The sequence below is a fragment of the Euphorbia lathyris genome, chromosome 7 (genome assembly GCF_963576675.1).
Source record: "Euphorbia lathyris chromosome 7, ddEupLath1.1, whole genome shotgun sequence".
In the NCBI taxonomy this organism is placed as follows: Eukaryota; Viridiplantae; Streptophyta; class Magnoliopsida; order Malpighiales; family Euphorbiaceae; genus Euphorbia; species Euphorbia lathyris.
Genome location: NC_088916.1, coordinates 8,846,290 through 8,874,060, shown reverse-complemented (window position 1 = coordinate 8,874,060; position 27,771 = coordinate 8,846,290). Strand labels below are relative to the sequence as shown.

Genomic DNA, 27,771 nt, shown 5'->3' with positions numbered 1-27,771 from the left:
TCGAGAAAAATAAAACATGGGAGCTGACATCACTTCCGGCCGGTCAAAAACCCACTGGAGTTAAATGGGTGTTCAAAGCAAAGAAAGATGCAAACAGTGAAATCGTCCGACATAAAGCAAGACTGGTGGCAAAAGGGTTCAGTCAACGACCCGGAATTGACTACAATGAAGTTTTTGCTCCTGTTGCCAGAATGGAGAGTATCAGACTGGTAATTTCTGTAGCTGCTCAACGCGGGTGGAGAATCCATCAAATGGACGTGAAATCCGCATTTCTCAACGGATATTTCGAAGAGGAAATTTATATCCAGCAACCACCTGGTTATGTTGTGAAAGGTCAAGAAAATAAAGTGCTAAAATTGAAAAAGGCACTTTATGGTCTCAAGCAAGCACCACGAGCCTGGAACAGTCGCATTGACAAATATTTTCAAGAAAATGGTTTTGTCAAATGCCCACATGAATATGCCCTGTATGCAAAGGTGAAAAATGGAGATATGTTACTTGTTTGTTTGTATCTGGATGATCTCATTTTTACAGGGAACAATCCTAAGATGTTTGAAGAGTTCAAGAAGACAATGGCTCGTGAGTTCGAGATGAATGACATTGGTCTAATGTCATATTATCTTGGCATTGAAGTGAAGCAGAATGACGATGGAATTTTTATTTCTCAAAGTGGTTTTGTGAAGGAGATCTTAAAGAAGTTCAAGATGGAAAATTGTAATTCCGTCAGCACGCCAGTCGAATGTGGAATCGGGTTGACAAAAGATGAAGATGGAGACAGAGTCAACCCGACATTATTTCGAAGCTTGGTCGGAAGTCTCAGATACTTGACATGTACGAGACCAGATATTCTTTATGCAGTCGGCTTAATAAGTCGATACATGGAAGCTCCAAAGGTGTCACATTGGAATGCAGCAAAAAGAATTCTCTGTTACGTAAAAGGTACAACTAATTTGGAATTACTTTATTCAAAAACTGACGATTTCAAATTAGTTGGATTCTGTGATAGTGATTGGGCCGGTGACAAGGATGACCGAAAAAGTACAACTGGTTTTGTATTTTTTCTAGGTGATACTGCATTTACGTGGAGTTCGAAGAAGCAGGCGATTGTGACGTTGTCAACCTACGAAGCTGAATATGTTGCTGCAACCTCATGTGTGTGTCATGCGATTTGGCTCGAAAAATTGCTAGAAGAATTTCAGATGACTCAAAATGAGCCGACGGAGATTTTTATCGATAATAAATCTGCACTGGCATTAGCGAAAAATCCCGTATTTCATTATCGAAGTAAGCACATTGATACGAGGTATCATTTTATTCGGGATTGCATTGAGCAAAAGGAGGTAACACTGAAGTAAGTGAAGACGCAAGATCAGATTGCAGATATTTTCACGAAGCCGCTGAAGTATGATGTGTTCAGTCATTTGAGAGTTCAATTGGGAGTCACGGAAATTTAAGTTTACGGGGGCATGTTGAAATAATAAACTAATTTTCCTTAATATTAATTTGACAATATGAATCAACAATGGTTTCTTTGAATAAAAAATAACAATTAAATGATCATGGTGAGACAAGAGTTAGTGGGTGAAGTGATAAAAAAAGAAGATAAGGTTGTTGACATATGAAGACAAGTTTATAGTCAAAATTTCATATTTGATTGTAATTGAATAAGTGGAGCAAAATAGACTAGGAAGAATTGGTTTTTATTTAGGCCACGTTTATGGCTAGAATTAGTTTATAGTTTTGTGGCAAAGATTCAATTTGATACTCTATAAATAGAGTTTGTATTTGGAATTGTCATTTTGAGTACAAAAAATAAAAAGAGTTGAGTGCTAAAATAGAGAGTTTTTTGTGTCATTTTTTCATAATTATTATCATCCAAATTACAAAAATATTCCTTCAAAATTACAATTTAATCCTTCATAAATTACAATTTTAGTCTCTCTACTTCAACAGATGGGACACAATACAACTACACCTGCATAAAGAAAACAAAGTGTGTGGTGGGTCTTGTCCGCCGTGCAATGACCCACCCTGTGTATATGTCATGGGCAGTGGCGAATACAGGATTACTCGGTTGGGGGAGCCGATTTTACCCGTGCATTCGGGATTTTTTTTTTTTTGCTAAATCGAACTTGCTTAATTTTTTTTTTGTATATATGCGTGTTATAATTTGAATGGTCAAGAACCAATTTTAAGTATTAATGTACAATTTCTCAAAACTAAGCTAGATTTCGTTTAATAGTTCTAACATGTAAAAAAAAATTTGATTTAGAGATGGCTGAACATGTAAAAAAATTGATTTAAGGAGGCCTAAGAGGAAAAAAATAGAAATTTGGATTTATGAAGCCGGGTCAAAAAAATTAGAAATTTGGATTTAGGGAGTACCTAATAGGTCCAAAATATTACAATTTTAAATTTTGGACAAGCCTAACACGTAATGTGATATATTTAATTTTTTTATTACTTCAATGAAGTTTCTAAAAAAATTATAACATTTTTACATTTTTCTATTTTTAGCTTTAAAATTTTATAATTTAATTTAGAAATTAAGTTGTTTGAGTCTCAAAAATAAGAAATTAATTTTTTTAATGGAAAAGATATAGTAAAAATAAGTTCAAAAGTGTTATGAAAATTAATTAATAATGATAACATAGTTTTATAATTATTAAAAAATAAAATTTAAATAAATAAATAATTTCTAAAATAAATTGAGGTTAGGGGGAATTGAACCTAGGACCTTCTAAAAAGAAGCAAATGTTTTTAACCATCTCATCTACCTTTAAACAATGAAATATTACTAAATAGAGTTTATATAGACTAATATTTGGAGTGGCCGAAACTATTCATTACCATGGTAGTTCCGGTGGCCAGAGGGGCCCGGCCCCCCTTTCTCCGCCCCTGGTCATGGGTAACATTGATATATGCTATTAATGGGATTGCGTACTTTAGGTTTGCAAAAGCAACTCAACCACTTTTTGATTTATAAATTAGCATCTCCTCTATTTTCTTATGTTGGTAGAAGGATCATCAAGTGATAGTCATGAACTCATACAAAATTATTTTCATGATTCCAAACAAAAAGATATTGGAGGTAAACGTTTACCTTTTTTTTTTTCTTGTTTATAATCTACTTAGAATAGGAAGAAAAGAAGTTTATTTCACTTATGATCTTGATACTTGTTTTATACCGGAGATATTTGCATAACCAATCAATGCCAAAGGTTTGTAGTTGAATTTTTTTATTCAATTTTATGCAACTTGAAACTGTGAAAAATTGTTAACCATGTTTAAAAATGTGACTGGTTTGAGTGATATTGCAGGATGACCTGCTATGGGGTGTGGCTGGCTGTTTAGACCTACAAATAAAATGTATTACTATAATATGTTGAAATCAATTGGAAGTACCCGACCTTTTTAGTTGGGACGATAAGTATGCTGGTTTATCAAGGGTATGTAGATATGTTCTATAATATCTATTTAGAATCATGGGTGGAGTGACAGAAGTCACGGATTGTTGACTACTCCAAATTTGGTACGAAGAAGAAGATGAGTACACCCACAGTATAATATATTTTGATTTGGTGAAAAAAGTCTAGATTATATGAATTTGCCTTCAAAAAGTTTGGATTATTCAATTGTGATTAATTACAAGGAGTTTATAGCAATTACAGGTGAAAACTCTGAACCTCAGTAAGAGCTATGAGTACTCGAAGACCACTGTGGGTTGAAAAGTTTATGGAACAAAATTTCATGTTTTGATTTTATTTCCCTTCTCCTCCCTGTCTTCTTGAGCTTTACGTCCAATGGAGAAACTTTGGTTCAGACAGGGAATGATCGACTTGGCAAATACGACACAAAAGATGGTAGCTTGAAGAAGACAGTGAGGAGAGGGGAAATAAAATCAAAACATGAAATTTTGTTCCATAAGCTTTTCAATCCAAAGTGGTCTTGGAGTACCCATAACTCATTCTTGGATTCAGAATTTTCCGCTCTAATTGCTATAGACTCCTTGTAAATTCATCACAACTGAACAATCCAAACTCTTTGAAGGCAAATTCATATAATCGACTTTCTTCTGCCAAATCAAAATACATTATACAGTCAGTGTACTCATGGGATTATTGTTGGACATAGAAATTTGCAATGGCATTGGTCTTAAGTTGTTGGATGTAGAACAACATTTGCAGCAGAAGCCACAATATGATATCAGCCGTGTACAGGGTTTTCTTTTGTCTATCTGTCCTTGAGTCTTATTTAACCAATTAATATACAAGGAGTCACTAAAGGGCTTGTTGGTAAGAAAATACTTTCTGCAATGATCACTGGTGAAAAATTCCCAGATTTTGTGATGTGCATTGGGAATGACAGATCCGATGAAGACATGCTGAAAAGCATATCGAAAACAGCTTCGAGGTTGTTATATTCTTCAGCTCCTGAGATCTTTGTATGCAGTGTTGGACAAAAACCAAGCAAGACTAGGTACTATCTAGATGATACTGTTGATGTACTCCCATTGCTTCAAAGTTTGGCAACTCGGTCAAGTTCGAAACTGAGGTGCAACATAGAAGAGCAAGTGTCTTAAGACATTGACCTTTAAAAAGGTATAAACGGTTGCCTTTTAGTCAACATAAATACAGGGTAAAGAAAGTAAACTGCCCAAAGAAGAATGGCGATTTTTATTAATTAAGATGTTTATTTTGGTAATTGAGTTAATTTAAAAAGATGATGAAAGACATTGATTCGTAGTGTGAATCTAGAAATGGTTTTTTAGAAAATGAATATGTTATAGTCATCATATGCACAAGCTTGTGTTCAATTTCCAATTCCAAATGTTCATTGCTTTTATGTTGTGAAAATTATGAACATTGGAACAGTCTTGTGAATTATATGCTTCTCTAGATGTTTGTTTCTGTAAGGAGGAAATTTCTTTATTGCAATGTTGCTAATAGTCATTTGGACACATTGGAATAGAAACGGATAGGATTGTCACATTGGAATAAAAAGTTTAATACATATAATTACACATTTAAACTAGTTTTTATTTTATTGTTTGGCATATGAGCTTATACATCGACCTATCACACTCTAAATTTGTCAATGTTGGACCTGCAACACCCTTATTTGATGATTTAGAAATCTTCAAAGTTGATATGACACCGTCGAATCAAATTTCTACTGCCATGTCAGCAAATTTGAAGGTTCAAAATTGATAAGTTCAAATGTATGATATGTTCAAATATAAATTCAAAGTTTCAAACCCCTAAAAGTGAACAATTTTTTATCAATTTTTTTAATCTAAATTTTATTTTCCTTTACCAAAACTTTCATGTTCCAATTAATAAAAGGATAGATATTAAATTTAACCTCAAAGTTTTAAGTGGACCGTAGACTTAGAACATATGCAATCATGCAAATTTGCCCTAACAAGCAAGATCGATTTTAGGCATATGTTATCAAAAATTAGAAAAAACTGGTCTGGCCGGTATTTAACTGTCACTTCAGAACTTCCAAATATCAATTATGTTAAAGATATTTAATATATTACTAATAAAATTATAAAAATTCTGTTCAAAATACTAAAAACTAAATATGCTATAAGTTAATCACAATTTTTTTTTATCGAACTATATTTTATTGTGTTATTAATATAGTTATAAAAAACCAATAAAAAAATGTACGAAACTGCTTCAATTTATTGACAAACTTGTTTGAAAAGTCCGATGTGACAACGCAGCCCCCTGAACTTGTCACTTTTAGTCATTTTGCCCCCTGAACTTACGGAACGACCTATTTGCCCCCTCAACTATTTAAAAGTGGTATTATTAACCCCCTATTTTCATTATAACTGAAACAAAATGAAGTTCCAACATTAGTACAAGTGTTCATGAAAATATTAGAACCAGTCTGCATATATGTAACCTCGTTTGTAGCTTGTTTTAGTAGTACACAACCCTATATGCAATTTCTACAAGAAAACTTGTGTATATTAGCCTCATTTGCACCTTGTTTTAGTAGTGCACCAACTCTTTTTATTATGGTATTAGTGTTTGCAATGAGAATATATCATAATTGTTTCCGTTATAATGAAAACAGATGATTGTTAATACCAATTTTAAATAGTTGAAGGGGCAAATGGAAAGTCACGTAAGTTCGGGAGGGAAAATGATTAAAAGTGACAAGTTTAGGTGGGTTTCGTATGGTTTAGGCTATTAAACAACAATCAAACCCGTTTTTTCAAATTTTCGATAGCGCATGGCTAAAATTGATCTTGTTTAGAAACGTTAGGGTTAAATTTACACTATTTCATAAGTTAGGTCTAAATTTGTATTTCGGTTGAAACATTAGAGTTAAATTTAGTCCTTATCCGATTTATAAATTTTAGCCCAATTGAGCAACTCGCTTGGTTTTGGCTTTTTACATTCTAATGGTTAGCTACTATTGACAAATTACAAATTAGTCCTTTTATAAGACAATTAGAGTTGCTCAGAGTAAGGTGAAATTGGTTCTAAAAGTTCTATCGAAAGTGGACTTAGTGTAATTAAAAAATGGGATAAGAATCGAATTTGACTCTAACGTTTTCGGTGGAGTGCATATTTAGTCCTAACATATGAAGCAGTGAAAATTTAACCCTAATTTTTTAAGAATGATTAATCTTAGTGTTACGTTACCAAAAATTTGAAAAAGTTGATTTGAATATTGTTGAAGGGTGCCATTCGACTTTACAAAACATCAATTTTTTTTATGTTAAGACTAAATCTACATTTTAATACGTTAGGTTAAACTTGAACTTATCTTTAATAAATAGATTTTAAAAATTAAAGAAATACAAAAAAAAAATCAAAAGTTGATAAGATTGACAGATGGAGCTGAGGTGTAAATATACTAAATTACCAATTGAAGACCTCACACAATATGAATACACCTACATAAGCAGCCCTTTTTGGTTCTTAGTAAGAACTTCTTACGTTTTGAGGGGTGGATTTCTCTCTCCTGCGATGACCTACCCATCCTTCTGGCCGAAAACAATGAAGCAACTGTGTATATGTCATCGGTGTTGGACATTGATATCTCAAGATGGAATTGGTGGGATGGCATTTATGTTTAAAAACTGCATTCATAAATCAGCATCTCGTCTATCTTTCTTAAGTGGTAGAAGGACCATCAAATGATAGTCATGAACCCATACAAAATTTGGATGTTATTTATGTGGGATCCTTGAAGGTTGATCCAGAGTAAAAGTGAATAGATATAGAAGTTTCCCAGAGGCTGCTGGGAGAATTCAACTCCTTACCCACATTTCTTCCTCCTCATGCTTTACAAAGTTTTATCATGGTTTCTGTAAGCATTATTTATGGCCTCTTTTTCATTATATGCTGCCTAGCTGCCCTGATTTTGGTGTGCCCCATTTTTTGTCGTGTTGCAGCCTAATGTTGGATCTACACTATGAATCAAAACGTGGTCATATAGGTCGGCTTGGATCTGCATTGAATCATCCATCTTCTTCTATCAAGGTCAAACAAATACAAAAGAAGTTTGATGACATGGACATTTTCAACGGCATTGGTCTAAGTTGTTGGCTATGGCACAACTTTTGTAGCAGAAGCCACAATATGCTATCAGTTGTGTAAAGGGCTTGTGGCAGAGAAACGCAGGGAGTCACTAAAGGGTTTGTAGCAGAGAAAATAATTTCTGCAATAATCAGTGATGAAAGATTAGAAGACATGTTCATTGACAGCATATGGAAAACAGCTTCGAGTTTGTTATAATCTTCAGCTCCTGAGATCTTTGTATGCAGTGTTGGACAAAAACCAAGGAATGCTAGGTACTATCTAGAAGATAATGCCGATGCACTGCTATTGCTTCAAAGTTTGGCAACCCCTTCAAGTTCGAAAACAAGGTGCAACACAGAAGAGCAAGTATCTTTCCACATTGGCATTTAAAAAGGGATAAATGGTTGCCTTTTAGTTGCATAGATACTGGGTAAAGAAAGTAAACAGTCTGGGTAGAAGACTGATGATGTTTATCAATTATGATTGGAGAGTCGAGTCTAGGAGAGGTGGATAGGGTAGGAAGGTTTTCGTGCGGGTATATCATACTTATTTTGGTATTTGACTTAATTTAGAAAATGAATGTGTTTTACATCTTTATCTAAAGAAATTTATCATTATTTTATGTTGATGGGTAGAATATTTTGATCTCAACAAGCTAGCAAAATGAGAAGCCAGTGATCTCAACAGGCATATGTGAAGAGCTTGTGGAGAATGCCCTATACGTTTAGAAGCATATGAAGATGCAGTATTGATAAAACCATGTTCTCCAAAAGCATTTATTCGCCTAGATGGGAGTTTAAACCAAAAAAGACTGATTAAACTGTTCCCAGAAGATGAAAACATCCATTGTTGTCATAGAATATATTTTATAGTAGAAAGCATGACTTTGACACATAATTTTTGTTATTATGATTGTTTGTTTATCACTCATAATTTTCTACTGGGATAAGGTATCAAAATAAGACAATGGTTTTTGGGAAGGATGAAATGTTTAAAAAAGTATCAATTTAGGTCTTGAGAAGGGATTGGACACGTCATTGATATTACTTCGTTAAGTTCTATCAATTGTACGTGGAGGGAGAAATTAACGAAGTAATAGGATTGACGTGTCCAATCCGTTATCGAGGCCTAAATTGATACTTTTTTTAACGCTTAAGCCTATATTGATGTTATTTTATACGTGGAGACTAAATTGATATTTCCCAAAAACCATAAGTCTATTTTAATACCTTATCCTTTTTCTACCATATACTATAACATTCGGAAACTCATTCATAATTTGCAACTAATAACATCACTATGTTTAGTTTGTTTGGGTTGGTGCATTTCGTGCAGTCGAGAACCATCTTTTATTGAGGTGGTTTTGCCTTGCCCATATCCGTCTTCATTTGTAGAGTACCCCAACTAAAGTGACATTCTTATAGTTCATAATCTATGGAGGAAAACTGCAGCTTGCTTTTCTCAGCATAAAAGTGACATTAATTTACACTAGTCAATTTCATTTATAAGAATTTTTCTAAGTTATTGCAGATAAATTTCGATTTCTGATTCATTCCTCAGAAGATAATGTATTAAAACTAAACAATATCTAACTTACACGGCCAATCATGTTTTTCTTTTTGGTAAAATTGCATAAAAGGCTTCTCAAATTTGAGCATTCGGCCACATAAATCTCTTCCGACTATGAGTTAACATGACATTTTTGGTGCCGCTAGACAAATAAGTGATGAAATTTTTTCAAATTGGAAGGTACCTGGAGGTTTAAGGTGCTGGTGTGTTTATTGACAAAGAAATTGGCCAAATTCACAAAATAAATAGAGTAGAATTAAAGACTAGATACACTATGCTGTGATCCCAAGAACTTCACTTTCCATAAAAAAAAACAGCAGCACGAATAAGAAATACAACAACTACTGGTGCTATATACATTAATAAGTTCATTAAGTGAAGATTTGATGGTTTTCATACATATTAAACCATTCACTAACAGCTTGAATAAGTAAATTGTTATTGAGGGCTCAACATGTGTAAAAATTAAAGATCAAGAGTCAAATTTGTAAACATGAATGGTCAAGGACTCAATCTTTACAACTCTAAAAAAGATTTAATTACATGCGTAAACGAGCAATGCAATTATAAGAGGGGATAATTACTAATCTAACCCAATGAAGAACCCCACATATCTAACCCACCTTCCTTTCATTTTACCAAATTAGACAAATAAACCCATTTTGGACAAAACTACCATTGTTCTCATATAACAACCATCTCCTCTTTCCCTTTCATTTACTTTCACATTCTCAGAGGAAAATTCATCAACTCAACCCAAGATCTAAAGATATCCATACCCCATTCAAGTTCATGTAAGTATCATTCCCTCATTTTTCATACACATTACTAGAAATACACAGTTGGTTTTCGAATACATTTGCTTGAATCTTGACATTTTTCGATTCCGCCATTGTCTCCCGATGTGTCGCATTCGGTGCTCAAATGCGACACAGAGAATAAAATGCGACAAGGACTAACATATAGCTTGTCGCATTCATATCCATGTCGCATTTGCGGTCGCATTGGGCGGTCGCATTTGATGTAGCATGTCGCATTTGGCAGTCGCATTTTGGTATAGCTTGTCGCATTTGAGTCGCATTTTGGTGTATCATGTCGCATTTGAGCATCATTTACATATGAATTGGCTTTATTATGTTTTGATCACGTGTCCATGTTACTAAATATAGAAGTATGTCAACCAAAGAGAGGTGTACGTGTTTTTTTATCTTGGAACGGACTGTGGACTACAGAAGGAAAAGTGATGACATACGTGGGTGGTAAAGCGAAGTTGTTGCTTTTGCCAATAGATATTGACTTGCAAAAGTTGAAAGAGAAAGTTTATGGTGCACTCCGCGTTGACTCAACCTCGTATGATCTCCAAATGTCCATGCAGGCGACATATGGTCCAAATAAACTGTGTGGTGGGATAGCAGATATTGATGACGATGGAGATGTCATGGGATTCATAGAGTACTGCCGAATGAATCCGACCGATTTGATTCCATTGTATGCTACTCTAAACATGCGAACAATACAAGCTTCAACATTGCGACCTAACAAGGATGGACATGTTGGTCAAAGCAAATCAACGGAAGTAGTAAGTAATGATCCCACCATCGAACTGGATGCTCCTATACATGGTAAGGATGACAACGATTGTGGAAATGGTATCGATGATTATATGAATAAAGATAATCACGATCATTATGATGAGCATTATGATAATGATTATTGTTACGATAATGGTGACAATGTGGAGAATGAAGATACCACTCAGAATGAAATTCCTGTTAAAAGTGTTCACGAAAAAGTTAAGCAATCTAAATGCGTGCAACGTATCCCATATGATGATGGCGATGAAGATAGAATGAAAAGGATGACTGATCCATTTCGATGGTGTCCAAAGCCATGCGATGCGCCCGTGAATATGATTGGACCTAAACAATCAAACGGAGGTACTACTTTGAGGGTCAATGATATATTTTCAAACAAAGTTGAATTGCAAGATTCACTTGGAAAATATGCAATTGAAAATTCGTTTGAATGGAAGGTTTACAAATCAAACAAGTCTTTGTTTGAGGTGAAATGTAAGGATGTGGGCAAATGTAAATGGAGGGCTAGAGGGATCGTCATTCCAGGTTCCAATTTGTTCAGGCTTTCAAGAATAGATGGTATGGACATGCATGCTTGTGGGAGAGATCAGATATGTCCGCACCATAGGCAAGAGGGGAAACGTGTTGCAGGGATACTACTCCGAAGCAGGTTTGATTTGGAAAATCGGGTGCATCGACCAAAGGATATTGTTTTCGATTTTGAACGAGATTTTTCCGTTAATCTTTCTTATATGCAAGCTTGGAGAGCAAGACACTGGGCATTGGAAGCACAAAGTGGTTCGCCGGAGGAATCGTTCATGTTGTTGTCGGACTACTGTGAGATGTTGAAAAGTACAAATCTGGGTACCGTGACACATATCGAGACAGATGATGATGATCAATTTAGATTTTTCTTTATGGCTATGGGTGCATCATTGAGATGTTTTAAACTACATATTCGACCTGTCATTGCCGTTGATGGAACGTTTCTAAAAGGTAAATATCCCGGCATATTATACATTGCAGTTGGTATTGATGCGAACAAAATGATCTTTCCTGTTGCATTTGGAGTTGGACCGAAAGAAAGTAATGAATCATGGCTCTGGTTTTTCAACAAATTGAAAGAGTGTCTGAATGATGTTGAAGATCTAGCCATTATATCAGATCGGAACCAAAGCATTATACATGCAGTTAGTTTGGTTTTTCCTAATGCTGTTCACGGGGCGTGCGCACGTCATCTGCAACAAAATGTTAAGGCCAAATTTCGTGGAATTCGTAAGATAGATGAGGCGTTTTGGAAATGTGCAAAATCCTATCGGGTATCTGATTTTGAGGAATCCTTTGCAACACTTCGTTCACTACATTCCGGTGCTGCCGAATATTTACTGCAAGCTGAAAAAGAGAAATGGTCCCGTGCATTCTTCTGTGGTCGTCGATATAACATTATCACGACGAATGTGGCAGAATCATTCAACGCGTTAATGGTGGAGGCTAGACGTCTACCAATCACAATGTTGGTTGAGTTCATACGCATGACACTACAAAAATGGTTTTACGAGAGACGTACAGAAGCAGGTTATAAATGTGTATTCTATTTTATTTTATTTTATTTATACATACGTAATTATTTACGAGATTAATATGTTGCTGCAGGAGAACGTGTGGCCTATTTGGCAAGAAAGCCGGAAGAAAAGATGATAAAGCATGTAGGGGCAGCGATACGTTGTTCATATTTCCCTGTGGATAATCACACCTTTCAAATCGGTGATCGGGTTAAGGGGGGACTTGTTTATTTAAATGCAGGAACATGTACGTGCAGGAAATGGCAACTAGCCCAATTTCCATGTGAACACGTATGCAAAGTTGCTTCCAAACATAGGATGGATAACGCCTATAGGTGGGTACATCACCCTCCTCCTCATCACCTTCCTCTTCCTCAGCTTCAACCTTCTCCTTACCTTTCATTATTGGGGCAAATATTGCATTTATATCAACTTCCCGTCCTTCAACATGGTCCACCAAATACGTGTACCAATCGAACTCTTCCTCTTTATCCTCAACCACAAGACGCGCGTCTGGAGGATCAGCAACCTTACATTGAAAAAAAATAGCAATGTATTGGTAAACAAATACAAAGTAAAGAGAAACATACGAATCTCATTCCACTTACAGAAAACGTTTCTTTGACTGCTTTGTTTGATGGGACTATTCTCTAGGTCCATCTCAGCAAGCGTGGAAGTGGGTTGCCACTTCTCATTGTGTAATATGCATGAGTCACATTCCACAACTCAAGAATCCAAGTCTGCAAATAAGAGGTATCCCTTGATAAGAATTATAACATTGTCGCATTCCATTTGAATGCGCTCGAATGCGACACGGTTATAACCCAATCATGTCGCATTCCAATTTTAGTGCGCTCGAATGCGACACGGTTTACAATCCAATCATGTCGCATTATATTTGAATGCGCTCCAACGCGACAAGGTTAGCAACCCAACCTTGTCGCATTTGAGCGCATTCCATTCTAAATGCGACACAGGTGGAAATTGGGCGCATTCAAACACCAAACATATATACACAAATCATACCTGGAATACGTGTGCAAATCCAATAAGTTGATATGGAACACGTTTCCTATTTCCCGCTGCATTTGCCTCTAATTGCTTCAGTCTTTTGCTAATGGCCCAGTCCAAGAACCTATATGTCTCCTCCCAAGCCAACGTCCCCTATGGAAACTCATTAAACAGTCTTGGATAATCTGCAAGATCCAAAACCCAATCCTTTGCATACCTCTCGTTAGCATTATCCAATACATTGTCATGCACAAAGTACAACATGGCAATCATCACAGCATCTTGGTTAAATCTGTCAGTCGCATCCTTCTTCTTCCATTGTATACTTTTCAAAACTTCAAAGAAGTGAATTGTCGTTATTGTCTCGTATTGCTTGAAGTACTTATTTCGCAACCTATGCGGCATCTCTAATTCATACATTCTTTCCATGAATTCCCCAATGTTTACCCCAAACCTTAAACCACTTATCAAGCCAAACTCCCAATCTCCAAACCGCATATCAACTCCCCTCACCCTGAACCACATCTCCATGTGTTTACTTTCTTTATGTTTAATCTCCCGTGATAGGACATGATGCACTATTCCAGAAGAAAAACTAGCAACCTTCATATCCAAATATTGACCAAAACATGTTTTCCTATACATTTCTAACTGCTTTTCACTCAAATACTTCTTTATCATGACCCCAGAATCCACATTAAACCTCACTGTTACTTGAGCATCCGAATTAACCGCATTGGGATATTTGAAAATGGAACTATGTTTTCTCTTTTTAGATTCACTGGGATCATGCTGTAACAATTTTAAACATACACACATTAAATTCTCTAACAAAACTGACATATTCTATGTATAAGGCTTACAATCATGTCGCATTCGTCTGTGAATGCGCTCAAATGCGACAATGTTTCATGGTGTATATTGTCGCATTTGAGCGCATTTAGGTAATAAATGCGACAGTTTAATGGAATGGCTCGTCGCATGTGTCGCATTTAGGTAACAAATGCGACACTATGTTCGCCTATTATACCTTATCGCATTTGAACGCATTTAGGTAACAAATGCGACCATATCTACATACAGTTAACATACGAGCGCATTCGAGCGCATTTAATCCATTAATGGCGGTAACAGGGAAGAAGATGATGCATGCTTACCTTATGCTTCGTCCGTCCTTCCTCTTCGCTTGTCGCCGCCGCCGTCGCCGTCGCCTTCCGTTTTCTCGCCATCACTTTCGCGCGCAGAAGAAAGAAACGGGAGGTGTCGAGGTAGGAGATGAAAATAAAAATGAAAATGTAGAGAAGAACAACCCGGATTATATATAGTGATGAGTTCAAAACGTAAAATACAGTTGAAACGAACTGAAAATGAAGAAGATGAACCACAATGAAGTTGAATGGGAAAGGTCAGGTGAGGAAGTGGAAGTGGAAGGAGCGGGAGGTAGGAGATGAACCTTCAAACTAAAATAAGGGTAGTTTTGTCCAAAATGGGTTTATTTGTCTAATTTGGTAAAATGAAAGGAATGTGGGTTAGATATGTAAAGTGGGGTTCTTCATTGGGTTAGATTAGTAATTATCCCTTATAAGAGTAACATGAATTAGTAATCTTCCAATTTATTTCCCTATAATTATTTTGAATCAAATAAAAAGAAAACAGATTGACATTGTATTAGAGTTGCGAGCTCAATTTGTTTTTCTAGAAAACGAAAATGATCGAGTCTTCATTGCTAATCTCTTAAGTTAACTTTCTTTTGTTTATTTGTTTCGTTTGAATTGCAAGTCTCTCTTTAGAGTAAACAAAGATTGTTTAATCATCAAATTTTCCGGTAATGCCTCTTGATAGGCATATATTTTGGGAAAGTGATTTTATACGGGTAAAGGTTGATCAGGTTTGATGAGAGGTTAATTTTGAAAGAAAATCAATAACAAATAGCAACAACAATCAAGTTACATTAGTAGGAGATCAACACATGTAAACCTTGATTCTATACACAATTAAATAAATACATGTAAAAACAATCAAGTTTTATATCAGTAGCAGGAGATCAACACTAAGTTGTCTTAAACATATCTGTCTTACAAACATAAGTTACATTATCTGTATGTGTAAGAGTTTGAACAAGAAAATGCTACACTTTCTAATTACCAGTTAATAATTAATCTGCTAGGTCAAAACCGGACCGGAGGCAAGGCGAAAGTAGGATCATTTTGAGGGAGGGGACAGGCTGTCTACACGAAACTTATCTATATGTATTTGTAACCCTCAATCAAGAGCTTTTGAGAATCAGAGCGAAAAATAGTTCTCGAAAAATAGATATTTAGAGACTTGCCAGTAGCCCAAAATATCAGATTTTTATTTGCCAGTAGCCTGAGGTCACAAGTTATTTAGAGACTTGCCTCTGCTTCTTCGATGCATGCTCCTAATGCCCATTCTTTTTATCCGCTATTTATTATTGCAAGGAAATGGGCCAATTTAGTTCATACAAGATACAACTTCTACCAGTTCAATGCGAGGGAGGGACTGCTGTACACACATATCCATGCTCCAAACTGTTTCTTTCGCTATACCAGAAACTCTTCTATTAATACTTTCTAAGTGGACCTCGTTCTTATGTCGCTTAAGTTCCATTGCTTCATTCATTTGGCCGACATAACTAGCATGCTTTGCACTTGTCTCCGCAAGAGCTTCCTTGGTTTCTAATGCTAGGCTGACTCTCCGTATTGGAGTTCATCTTCCTGGAATTAGATTTACAACAAATGGATAACTTAGTACTAATCACAAACTTAGGAGGAGATGGTGATGTTATTGCAGAAAAACAGTTCAATCGGTTGAATATTTAAGTAATTGTAATCATAAGAACCAGAAGCATTCACATGAATCAGTTGCTATCTCAACTCCCATTAAAACAAGTAGAGATTTCAAAAACAGTATTAATCATCAAAAGCAAGATGAATCAGTTGCAATCTCATCTTCCATTAATATCCATAACTATAAACCAACAATATAATCATCTCATCAAAACAAAACAATGAAAATTCAAAAAAGAAACAGGATAATGCTCTATTTTGAACGTTAAACATAATTTATGATTTTTTGAACAAAAACCAACACTTATTATAGGTCCTCAACCTTGGTTCTAATATTCTGAAATATTCTTGCATCTAACTGTACTGTTTATAATTTTCAAAACACAAAAGCACAAAAAAAATAAGCAATGATCATTTGGAATTGGAAATTGAACATAAGTGGGTCAAAGCTTGTGCATATGACAACTAGAACATATTCCTTTTCTAAAAAAACCATTTCTTGCTTCAGTCATATACGAATCAATACTACTAAATAAATGTCTTTCATCATCTTTCCAAATTAACTCAAATACCAAAATAAACATCATAATTGATAAACATGCGACAAAAAAGCAACAGTTTATACCTTTTTAAATGCCAATGTCTAAAGACACTTGATCTTCTATGTTGCACCTCAATTTCAAACTTGAAGAAGTTGCCAATGGCTGTACATCAGCAGTATCATCTAGATAATACCTAGCGTTGCTTGGTTTTTGTCCAAGCTAACAAACTTGAAGTTGTTTTTAATGTGTTTCAAACATGTGTTTGTTTTGCATAATGTTCCAGTTTCAAGTACTTGCATTATGGATGCTTTGGTAATAATTGTCAGAAAGAGGTCCACCACCCATTTACTCTGCATAATCAAAAGATAGTTCTTCAATTCAGTAATTACATATGTAATGTAATGAAAACTGGGGCTAATTCTCACTTACCGAATCTAGGAACATTTCAACCAAGGTCATTGCATTTATTGGCACAGTTCCTGAACTCTTGGATGATTCGGTAGGTACATTTGATGTTTTGAAATGATTTGTCCTAGGGAATGCTTTTTTGTAGCTATCACAATGAATGACCAATCTTCCATCAAAATTAGTCTCAGTCCAGAAATTCACAAACCGCATCATACTACTTGTGTACTGGATAGCTGCACTTGTAACCTGAAGCATCCACCAAATTAAATCAGTATACAACCTCATATCATCATTTCCTTAGGAGAATAAAGGCACAAACTGGTGAGAAGAGAAAATAGCAGAAAGTTTCTCAAGTTCCAAATTTGGAATGAATTTTGTGATTCAGAACTATATGCATTCAAAATTCTAAATCTTCAATTTTATTAAAAAATAGGAGAATCGGAAGCGCACCAAAGAAATTGAAGTTTAGGAATGGTGCACAACTAAGGTCTTGTTCAGTTTTAGAAAACATTTTCATTTCTCTATTCCAATTCTCTTCTTTTCCCAATTTTCGGTTTTCGAAATGGAAAATCAAAAAATGAATTTCTATTTCGACCTTAAAATTGATGTGTCATTTTAATAAATTTGGTATTTATATGTTAATAAGATTATTTCAGAAATCAGCACTGTGAATACATATTTTGATCAACATTTTGCTGCAGAAACACTGAAACAGAATGAAATGGACTGCAAATCGAATATTAGTTATAAAGTCAGCTTATAACCCAAATTTGCAAAAATTTGTGCATGTCAATAATTGCCTATCCTTCAGATACTAACCACTTTATAGTAAGAGCAAGTAAAGAAGCAGATAAGTGCTGATATTATTATTAACAATATACTTTAAAAGAAAATTATATCATGATTAAGTCTATTATTAATAAACAAATGACCTTTCAAAGAATGAATAAGGAAAGTTTTACCCAATTTGAGAATGACCATTGTAGCCCACAAAGCAGACCCAAAAGAAACCTACTTTGAGGAAAAGTAAAGAATGTCTCTTGTACATGACAAAAGGGCTTTATGACACTTGTGAATTAATGATGATTATAAAGAGCAGAAATTTCAATACTTGTTCCTAAACAAACCCTCCCTGGTAATACAACAACCAGAGTCATCATCTTCACATAAATAAGTAAAAAAAACATAAGACAATGACAGGGGTTGGCTCTTCATGCAAATGAGTCATAAACATATACGAAGTTGAATCATCTTGAAAGAAAGCAACATAATGATTTCTCTAATTCATAGGCTTATGCAAACACGAGAATTACTTGATTCCTAGGCTTATCCAAACACCACAATTACTTGTTTTCAGAAGACAAAGAAAAAAATAAAATAATGGATCGTCAGTTCAGTAAACCTCACCTTTGGAAGTATAATCCTCCCCAAACCCCCAACATCACTGTTCTTCAGCTCCTTCTTCACCAACACTCTTAAATTTCTGCATCCAATAAATCAACAATCAATTCAAAATATACATTTGTTAATAGCATGAAAATAGTTAATCAACCACCACATTGTCATCATTACATTGAATTAACAAATAGCCATTCATAAACCAATGAAAGCAATGAACACAAAAAGGATATCAATTATTTTCAATACATTCATTAACATAGCTAAAATTGAATTTCCAGTAAGTGGCAGAAATAGATGAAAGTAAACACATATAATCCTCTGATTCACAAATGATCATCTATAAATTCACTCTTTTACTTGGAAAAAATGGAGCTAAAACGAGTTGTCAAAATTCAGAAAAAATGGGCTTTTTTAAAATTGGAACTCAGATGTTCAAAATCACACAAACTGTCGAGAAGCTAAAACTTAAAATTTTGTCATTCAGACTAGATCTTCAGCATTCCCATTCAAACATAAAATACAACAAAACAAAAGTACAAAGATTTACCCACAGGTAGCTGCTGCAGGTTATTTTATTGTGAAGATCAATTTGTATGGCTTCATGACTATCAAGAGATTCTGATTTACGAATCACGAGTTGCAGTAACCTAATCGCAATATCCGTCAACAGTGGAGATATCTCAGATTCCATATTTGATAACTCAGATTGAGAGGAGATATCTCAGATTCTTGAACTCTCTTTGCATTTGCCGATGTTCTCCGGCGAGAAGGAGAGGAGATCCACCCGCACGGCGGAGAAGACAGAAGACCCACCCCTCACGTTGGATTCAAACTTTTAAACTGCTTGTGTTGGTGTGCCCTACAAGTGGCAGTATTTATATTTATTTTTATTTTTTGTTTTATTAATATTTTTTAAAAAAAAAATTAATATTTTCACAATTTTTTTTTAAAAGAATCTGTAATTGGTACAAAATTATAATTTATTAATTAATTGATATCTTATATTATATTATTAATTTTTCTGACACCTAGATACAAAATTATAATTTATTAATTAATTGATATCTTAGGTTATTAATATGGCTGACAGTCCTCATAAATCAAAATTAAAATTAGATACGATATATAATTTATTAATTAATTGATATCTTGGATTATTAATATCTCTGACACTTTTCATAAATCAAAATTAAAATTAGATACAAATTATAAATTTATTAATTAATTGATATCTTAGATTATTAATATCTCTTACAATTTTCATAAATCAAAATTGAAATTAGATTAACAAATCGAGTATCTTAAAATTTACAATTAGGAACAATTTTATCATTAATGTTTTATACGGTGTAATTTTATTTCTAATATTGAAAGCTAAGAGCAATTTTACTTTCAACGTTGGCAGTCAATAGTGACTTCATTTTTAATATTGATAAATTTGATCAATTTAAGTAATAATTTATCAAACTATTTTCTCGATAATGAATATTGTCATCTACACTTCATATATGTGTCGTTTTATCATTCGTGTGTACAGTTACAAACATATAATTAGACATAAATGAAAATAAAAAATATATATTGTTTTTTTAGGAGTTGGACAAAAAAAATCAAATACTTCGTCAAATTTATAAATATTAATCTCTAATACTATTACTAAATCATAAAAAAAAATATAATCTTTTTAAACCAACTGATACGTAATTGGTGCAGAATAATGAACAAAAATATCAGTATTTAATAATAATATCTGATTTCAAAAAAAAAATATCTGAAATTGGCAAAACTTACCAATGTTATAGGTAAAATTGCTATTGGTTGCGAACTTTAAGATAAAATTACACAATTTTAAACATTATGTGCAAAATTGCTCCTGGATATAAACGTTATACGTATTTTATTACACATTATCCCTACAAATTTGATAAAAAAAAATTTGTTTACCAACATCATCGTCAAAAATAAATATTTCTCATAAATTTAAATTTCATTTATTCAGCCTTTAATCTTTTAAATGTATATATTAAGCCTCTAATCAATTATTTTTTAACACGTTAAGGTTTTAATCTTTCAAATTGAGACATTAAGCCCTTGATCATTTATTTGTTTAACACATTAAGTTTGGTGATTCAAACACCATTTAACGCAAATAGAATTGTCAGTTTGTCACTATTTTAACACGTCAATAAATATAGAAATTGTCACAACAGATAATTTCTTAACTATTTTACTTTTAGAGGAACAATGATATTTTGCCAGTTTTCTGTATGGCTAAATGGAGTTTGAATTATTCACATAAGTGACACGTCAAATAGAGGCTTAATATATATAAAGAAACTAGATAACACCCTAAAAATGGGATATGCTCTCTATATAAATACTTTCTCTCTCTATTAATCTCTCACCGACTTATGGTCGGAAAGTTCACAGGAACTATTCCTAGCGTAAGTTGACAGAATCAGTGGACACGTCATTGATATTACTTCGTTAAGTTCTGCCGATGGTATATGGAGGGAGAAATTAACGTCGAGGCCTAAATTGATATGTTTTTAAACGTTAAGCCTATATTGGTGTTATTTTATACATAGAGACTAAATTCATATTTCTTAAAAACCCATAAGTCTATTTTAATACTTTTTTTTATGAGTCTATTTTAATACCTTATCCATTTTCTATCACATCATAATTTGCAACTAATAACATCACTATGTTTAGTTTGTTTGGGTTGGTGCATTTCCTGCGGTCGACAACCATCTTTTATTGGGGTGGTTTTACCTCTGCCCATACCCATCTTCATTTGTAGTGTACCCCAACAAATAAAAGGTTGTAGTAACAAAACAACTAAAATGACATTCCTATAGTTCATAGTCTGTGGAGGAAAAACTGCAACTTGTTTTTCTAAGCACAAAAGTGATATTAATTTACACTAGTCAATTTCATTTACAAGAATTTTTCTAAATTATTGCAGATAAATTTCGATTTCAGATTCATTCCTCAGAAGATAATGTATTAAAACTAAACAATATCCAACTTACACAACGAATCATGTTTTTCTTTTTGGTAAAATTGCATAAAAGGCTTCTCAAATTTGAGCATTCAAGCACATAAATCTCTTCAGACTATGGGTTTAACATAACATTTCCTTGTGTTGCTAGACTAAGTGATGGAAATTTTTGAAATTGAAATGTACATGGAGCTTTAAGACACTGTTGTATTTATTGACCAAGAAATTAGCCAAATTCACAAAATAAATAGAGAAAAATTAAAGACGAGATACACTATGCTGAGAAATACAACAGCTACTGGTGCTATCTACATTAATAAGTTCATTGAGTGAAAGGCTTGATGATTTTCATACATATTAAACCATTCACTAAGGGCTTAAATTAATAAATAGTTATGGAGGGCTCAACATGTGTAAAAACTAAAGATCAAGAGCCAAATTTGTAAACATAAATGGTAAGGGACTCAATCTTTACAACTCTAAAAAAGATTTAATTGCATGTGTTAACAAAAATTATGTGCCACAAGCGAGCAATGCAATTATAAGAGTAACATGAGTTAGTTATCTTCCAATTTATTTCCCCATAATTATTTTGAATTAAATAAAAGAAAAACAGATTGACATGGTATTAGAGGTGTGAGAGCTCGGTTCGTTTTTCTAGAAAATGAAAAGGATCGAGTCTTCATTGCTAATCTCTTAAGTTAATTTTCTTTTGTTTATTAGTTTGGTTCGGATTGTGAGCGGCTCTTCAGAGTAAAGAAAGAGGGCAAAAGATGGGAAGAAAGATTGTTTGATCATTAAATTTTCCTGTGTTAATGCTTATTGACAACCTTATATTTGGGAAAGTGATTTTATACACGTAAAGGTTGATCAGGTTTGATGAGAGGTTAATTTTGATGAACAAGAAACAACTTTCAATAACTATTTGAAAGAAAATCAATAGCAAATAGCAACAAAAGCAATCAAGATTTTATCAGTAGTAGGAGATCAACACCAAGTTGTCCTAAACATATCTGTATTACAAACATAAGTTACATTATCTGTATGTGTAAGAGTTTGAACAAGAAAATGCTACACTTTCTAATTACCAGTTAATAATTAATCTGCTCGGTCAAAACCAGACTGTAGGCGAGGGGAAAGTAGGATCATTTTGAGGGAGGGGACAGGCTGTCTACATAAAACTTATCTGTATGTATTTGTGAAAGAATTCATCCTCTCTTAGGTTACGTTGTAAACCTCAATCAAGAGCTTTCGAGAATCAGTACGAAACATAGTTCTCGAAAAATAGATATTTAGAGACTTGCCAGTAGCCCAAAATATCAGATTTCCATTTGCCAGTAGCCTTAGGTGAATTTATCCGCTATTTCATCATTGCAAGGAAATGGGGAACTTAGTAGCATACAAGATCAACTTCTACCAGTTCAATGGGTGGGGGGGGGGGGGGGGGGGGGGGGGACTGCTGTACAAGATTTTAGTAAGAAACACCTTGTTTGAAGATACATACAGCTGTAGACACATATCCATGCTCCAAACTGGTGGTGTTTTGGGTGAACTTTGAAACACATTGTTCGAAGATACATACAGCTGTACACAGATATCCATGCTCCAAATTAGTGGTGTTTTGGAGGGCCTCCCTGTGAACTTTCCGTACTTCTTTCTCTATACCAGAAACGCTTCTTGCCAGTAGCCTCAGGTGACTTGCCTCTGCTTGTTCGATGCATGCTCCCAATGCCCATTCTTTTTATCCGCTATTTATTATTGCAAGGAAATGGGGGAATTTAGTTGCATACAAGATCACTACCAAGTCCATACAAGATACAACTTCTACCAGTTCAATGCGAGGGAGGGACTGCTGTACACACATATCCATGCTCCAAACTGGTGGTGTTTTGGACAGCCTCCCCCGTTCTTCTTTCGCTATACCAGAAACTCTTCTATTAATAGTTTCTGAGTGGGCCCCGTTCTTTATGTCGCTTAAGTTCCATTGCTTTATTCAGTTGACCAACATAACTAGCTAGCATGCTTTGCACCTGCCTCCGCAAGAGCGTCCTTGATTTCGAATGCTATGCTGACTCTCCGTATTGGAGTTTATCTTCCTGGAATTAGATTTACAACAAATGGATAACTTAGTGCTAATCATAAACTTAGGAGGAGATGGTGATGTTATTGCAGAAACACAGTTGAATCAGTTGAATATTTAAGTAATTGTAATCATAAAAACCAGAAGCATTCACATGAATCAGTTGCAATCTCAACTCCCATTAAAACAAGTAGAGATTTCAAAAACAGTATTAAGCATCAAAAGCAAGATGAATCAGTTGCAATCTCATCTTCCATTAATATCCATAACTATAAACCAACAATATAATCATCTCATCAATACAAAACAACGAAAATTCAAAAAAGAAACAGGATAATGCTCTATTTTGAACGTTAAACATAATTTATGGTTTTTTGAACAAAAACCAACACTTATTAACCTTGGTTCTAATATTTTGAAATATTCTTGCATCTAACTGTGCTGTTTATAATTTTCAAAAGACAAAAGCACAAAAAAAAAAATAAGCAATGATCATTTGGAATTGGAAATTGAACATAACTGGGTCAAAGCTTGTGCATATGACGACTAGAACATATTTATTTTCTAAAAAAAACCTTCTTCCTTCAGTCATATATGAATCAACACTACTAAATAAATGTCTTTCATCATCTTTCCAAATCAACTCAAATACCAAAATAAAAATCATAATTGATAAACATGGGATGAAAAGGCAACAGTGTACACCTTTTTAAATGCCAATGTCAAAAGACACTTGCTCTTCTGTGTTGCACCTCAATTTCGAACTTGAAGAAGTTGCCAATGGCTGTACATCAGCAGTATCATCTAGATAATACCTAGCGTTGCTTGGTTTTTGTCCAAGCTAACAAACTTGAAGTTGTTTTTAATGTGTTTCAAACATGTCTTCATCAGATCTGTCATCATAAAATCTAGGGATTTTTAATGTGTTTTGCATAATGTTCCAGTTTCGGTGTCCTAATGTTCCAATTTCAAGTACTTGAATTATGCATGCTTTGGTAATAATTATTGGAAAGAGATCCACCACCCATTTACTCTGCATAATCAAAAGAAAGTTCTTCAATTCAGTCATTGCATATGTAATGTAACGAGAACTGGGGCTAATTCTCACTTACTTACCGAATCTAGGAACATTTCGACCAAGTTCATTGCAGTTATTGGCATAGTTCCTGAACTCGATGATTCCATACGTGCATTTGATGTTTTGAAAAGAGTTGGACTAGGGAATGTTTTGTTGTAGCTATCACAATGAAGGATCAATCTTCCATCACAATTAGTCTCAGTCCATAAATCCTTGACAAACTGCATCAGACTATTTGTATACTTGATAGCTGCACTAGTAACCTGAAGCATCCACCCAATTAAATCAGCATATAACCTCATATCATCATTTCCTTAGGAGAATAAGGGCACAAACTGGTCAGAACAGAAAATAGCAGAAAATTTCTCAAGTTGCGAATTTGGAATGAATTTTGTGATTCAGAATTATATGCATTCAAAATTCTAAATCTTCAATTTTTAAAAAAAATAGGAGAATTGGAAGCGTTACAAAGAAATTGAAGTTTCAGGAATGGTGCACAACTAAGATCTTGTTCAGTTTTAGAAAACATTTTCCAATTCTCTTTTTTTCCGAATTTTCGGTTTTCGAAATGGAAAATCAAAAAATGAATTTCTATTTCAACCTTCAAATTGATGTGTCATTTTAATAAATTTGATATTTACATGTTAATGAGATTATTAGAGAAATAAGATAATTAAAATATCAATGCATGAATCAACAGTGAAATGGACTGCAAATTGAATATTAGTTATAAAGTCAGCTTATAACACAAATTTGCAAAAATTTGTGCATGTCAATAATCGTCTAGCCTTGAGACATACCACTTCATAATAATAGCAAGTAAAGAAGCAGATAACTCCTGATATTAGTATGAAGATTATACTTTAAAAGAAAATTATAGCCCAATTAGTAATGAATAAGGAAGTTTTACCCAATTTGAGAATGACCATTGTAGCCCACAAAGGAGACCCAAAAGAAACCTACTTTTAGGAAAAGTAAAGAATGTCTCTTGGATATGACACTTTTGAATTAATGATGATTATAAAGAGCAAAAATTTCAATACTTGTTCCTAATAAACCCTCCCTAGTACAACAACCAGTGTCATCATCTTCATAGAAATAAGTAAAAAAAAAAACATAAGACAATGACAGGGGGTGGCTCTCTATGCAAACGAGTCATATCATAAACATACCAAGTTGAATCATCTTGAAAGCAGGCAACTGAATTGATTTATCTAATTCGTAGGATTATGCAAACACGAGAATTACTTATTTTCTGAAGATAAAAAAAATTAATGTATTTTCAAAATTCTCTTATGGACCCTCAGTTCAGTAAACCTCACCTTTGGAAGTACAATCCTCCCCAAACCCCCAACATCACTGTTCTCCAGCTCTTTCTTCAGCAAAACTCTTAAGTTTCTGCATCCAATAAATCAACAATCAATTCAAAATATACATTTGTTAATAGCATGAAAATAGTTATCCAACCACCACATTGTCATCATTACATTGAATTAACAAACAGCCAATGGTGCATAATGGAAAATTTTAAAAGATTACACACAGCTATAATAAAAAATCCCATTCATAAACTAATGAAAACAATGAACAAAAAAAAGGATATCAATTATTTCCAATACACTCATTAACATAGGTTGCTTTATTTTCAAAATCCACATCTAGTTATACATTTATACTAACTAAAATTGAATTTCCAGTAAGTGGCAAACATAGATGAAAGTAAACACATATATAATCCTCTAATTCACAAATGGTATTCTATTGAGCAGCAACATATTTCCAGAGAAACGCCTCTCTCAGTTCTGAACTGCCATGTGAAAATGGAAGAATGTTCCTTCAATTGTACTTCTAATGTCAAATAAGTCCCAAAATGACACTCTAGTATCAGTTGATAACGCAATTGGGAAGCTCCCTGATCATCTTCTGATAGAAATTTTTATCAGAGTTCCCATAATAGAATGGGCTCAAGTATCTTGTGTTAGAAAGCAGTGGGCTAATCTATTTCGTGGAGAATGCTTGTGGCAAGCTGCTCTCAACAGAACTTATCCCTTTGCAGGGAAAGCTAAAAGATGACCTGGACCTATACCACGAGGTTCGAGCACAAAGATATTGTGAGATCTAACCCTTGGCTGGCTTAGAACGAGTTGACCCCGTGATCTTTACTTGGAAAGAATGGAGCTAACACGAGTTGTCAATATTCAGAAAAAAAAAATGGGCCTTTTTAAAATCGGAACTCAGATGTTCAACATCACACAAACTGTGGAGAAGCTAAAACTTAAAATTTTGTCATTCAGACTAGATCTTCAGCATTCCGATTCAAACATAAAATACAACAAAGCAAAAGAAGAAAGATTTACCAAAAAGTAGCTGTTGGAGGTGACCCACCCGCACGGCGGAGAAGACAGAAGACCCACCCCTCAAGTTCGATTCAAACTTCTAGAACTGCTTGTAGGTGTGCCCTAAGTGGCAGTATTTATAATTTGTTGAAAATCACCACCATTGTGTTTTATTAATATTTGGGTAATTAATTTATTAGTCCGTATATTTTGACAAAACACACTGTTTAGTCATTGTGTTTTCAAAAACATACGGTAAGATCCTTAATTTTTTTCTCAGTGAACTGTTTAGTTTTTCCGTCTATTTGTTAGATTTTTTACCGTTTATGAATTCAGAAATAATTAAATTACCCTTTACTAATTATCAGTCAAAAGCAATTCACACTTCTATGCTTTTCCCTCACAAAAAAACGAAGAAATAATTGAATCCCTAATCCATAATCGAATCTCTCATGTCCACTCTTCCTGTTTGAATTAAAATTGCTTTTGATTTTGAGGTGTTTGGTTCTATGATTGATATGTGGTAAAGGGTAGTTAAGACATTATATTTTTATTTTAATTAGAGTTTGACTCAAATTCAAATTGACTAACAAAATCTTCATGAGAGTCTAACGACAGGGACTAAACAGTTCACTGAGCAAAACGTTAGGGACTAAACAGTTCATCAAGGAAAAGATTAGAGACCTTACTGTATATTTTTGAAAATACAGGAACTAAACAGTATGTTTTGTCAAAATATAAGAGCTAATAAATTAATTACCCTTAATATTTTAAGGATTTTTTTGTTAAAGAATTGTCATTATTTACATTCTGAGTCCCCAAATCAGAAATTAGGAATCTTAACTATTA

General features: G+C 34.0%; 1 protein-coding gene and 1 long non-coding RNA gene across 3 annotated transcripts; both read right to left on the bottom strand.

Moving 5' to 3' along the window:
* Positions 1-15,321: 15,321 nt before the first annotated feature.
* LOC136200557 (homeobox-leucine zipper protein HDG8-like) lies at positions 15,322-19,250 on the bottom strand. 2 transcript variants are annotated; one of them, XR_010673382.1, is made up of 5 exons: positions 18,972-19,250; positions 18,431-18,506; positions 17,045-17,269; positions 16,699-16,965; positions 15,322-16,001 (listed from the first exon to the last, which is right to left on the bottom strand). XR_010673382.1 is itself a non-coding variant. In XM_065990929.1 (5 exons), exons 1-4 carry the CDS (start codon positions 19,113-19,115, stop codon positions 16,798-16,800), a joined length of 609 nt encoding a protein of 202 aa, XP_065847001.1. In that variant the 5' UTR covers positions 19,116-19,250; the 3' UTR covers positions 15,322-16,001; positions 16,699-16,797. The 2 variants fall into 2 exon arrangements, 1 of the variants encoding a protein (XP_065847001.1); XM_065990929.1 differs by having other exon boundaries at positions 18,976-19,250.
* A 3,125-nt stretch (positions 19,251-22,375) lies between these two features.
* LOC136235063 (uncharacterized) lies at positions 22,376-27,024 on the bottom strand. The gene is made up of 4 exons (XR_010691632.1): positions 26,944-27,024; positions 25,909-25,984; positions 24,625-24,849; positions 22,376-24,541 (listed from the first exon to the last, which is right to left on the bottom strand). It is a non-coding gene; the product is annotated as an uncharacterized lncRNA (long non-coding RNA).
* Positions 27,025-27,771: the final 747 nt, after the last annotated feature.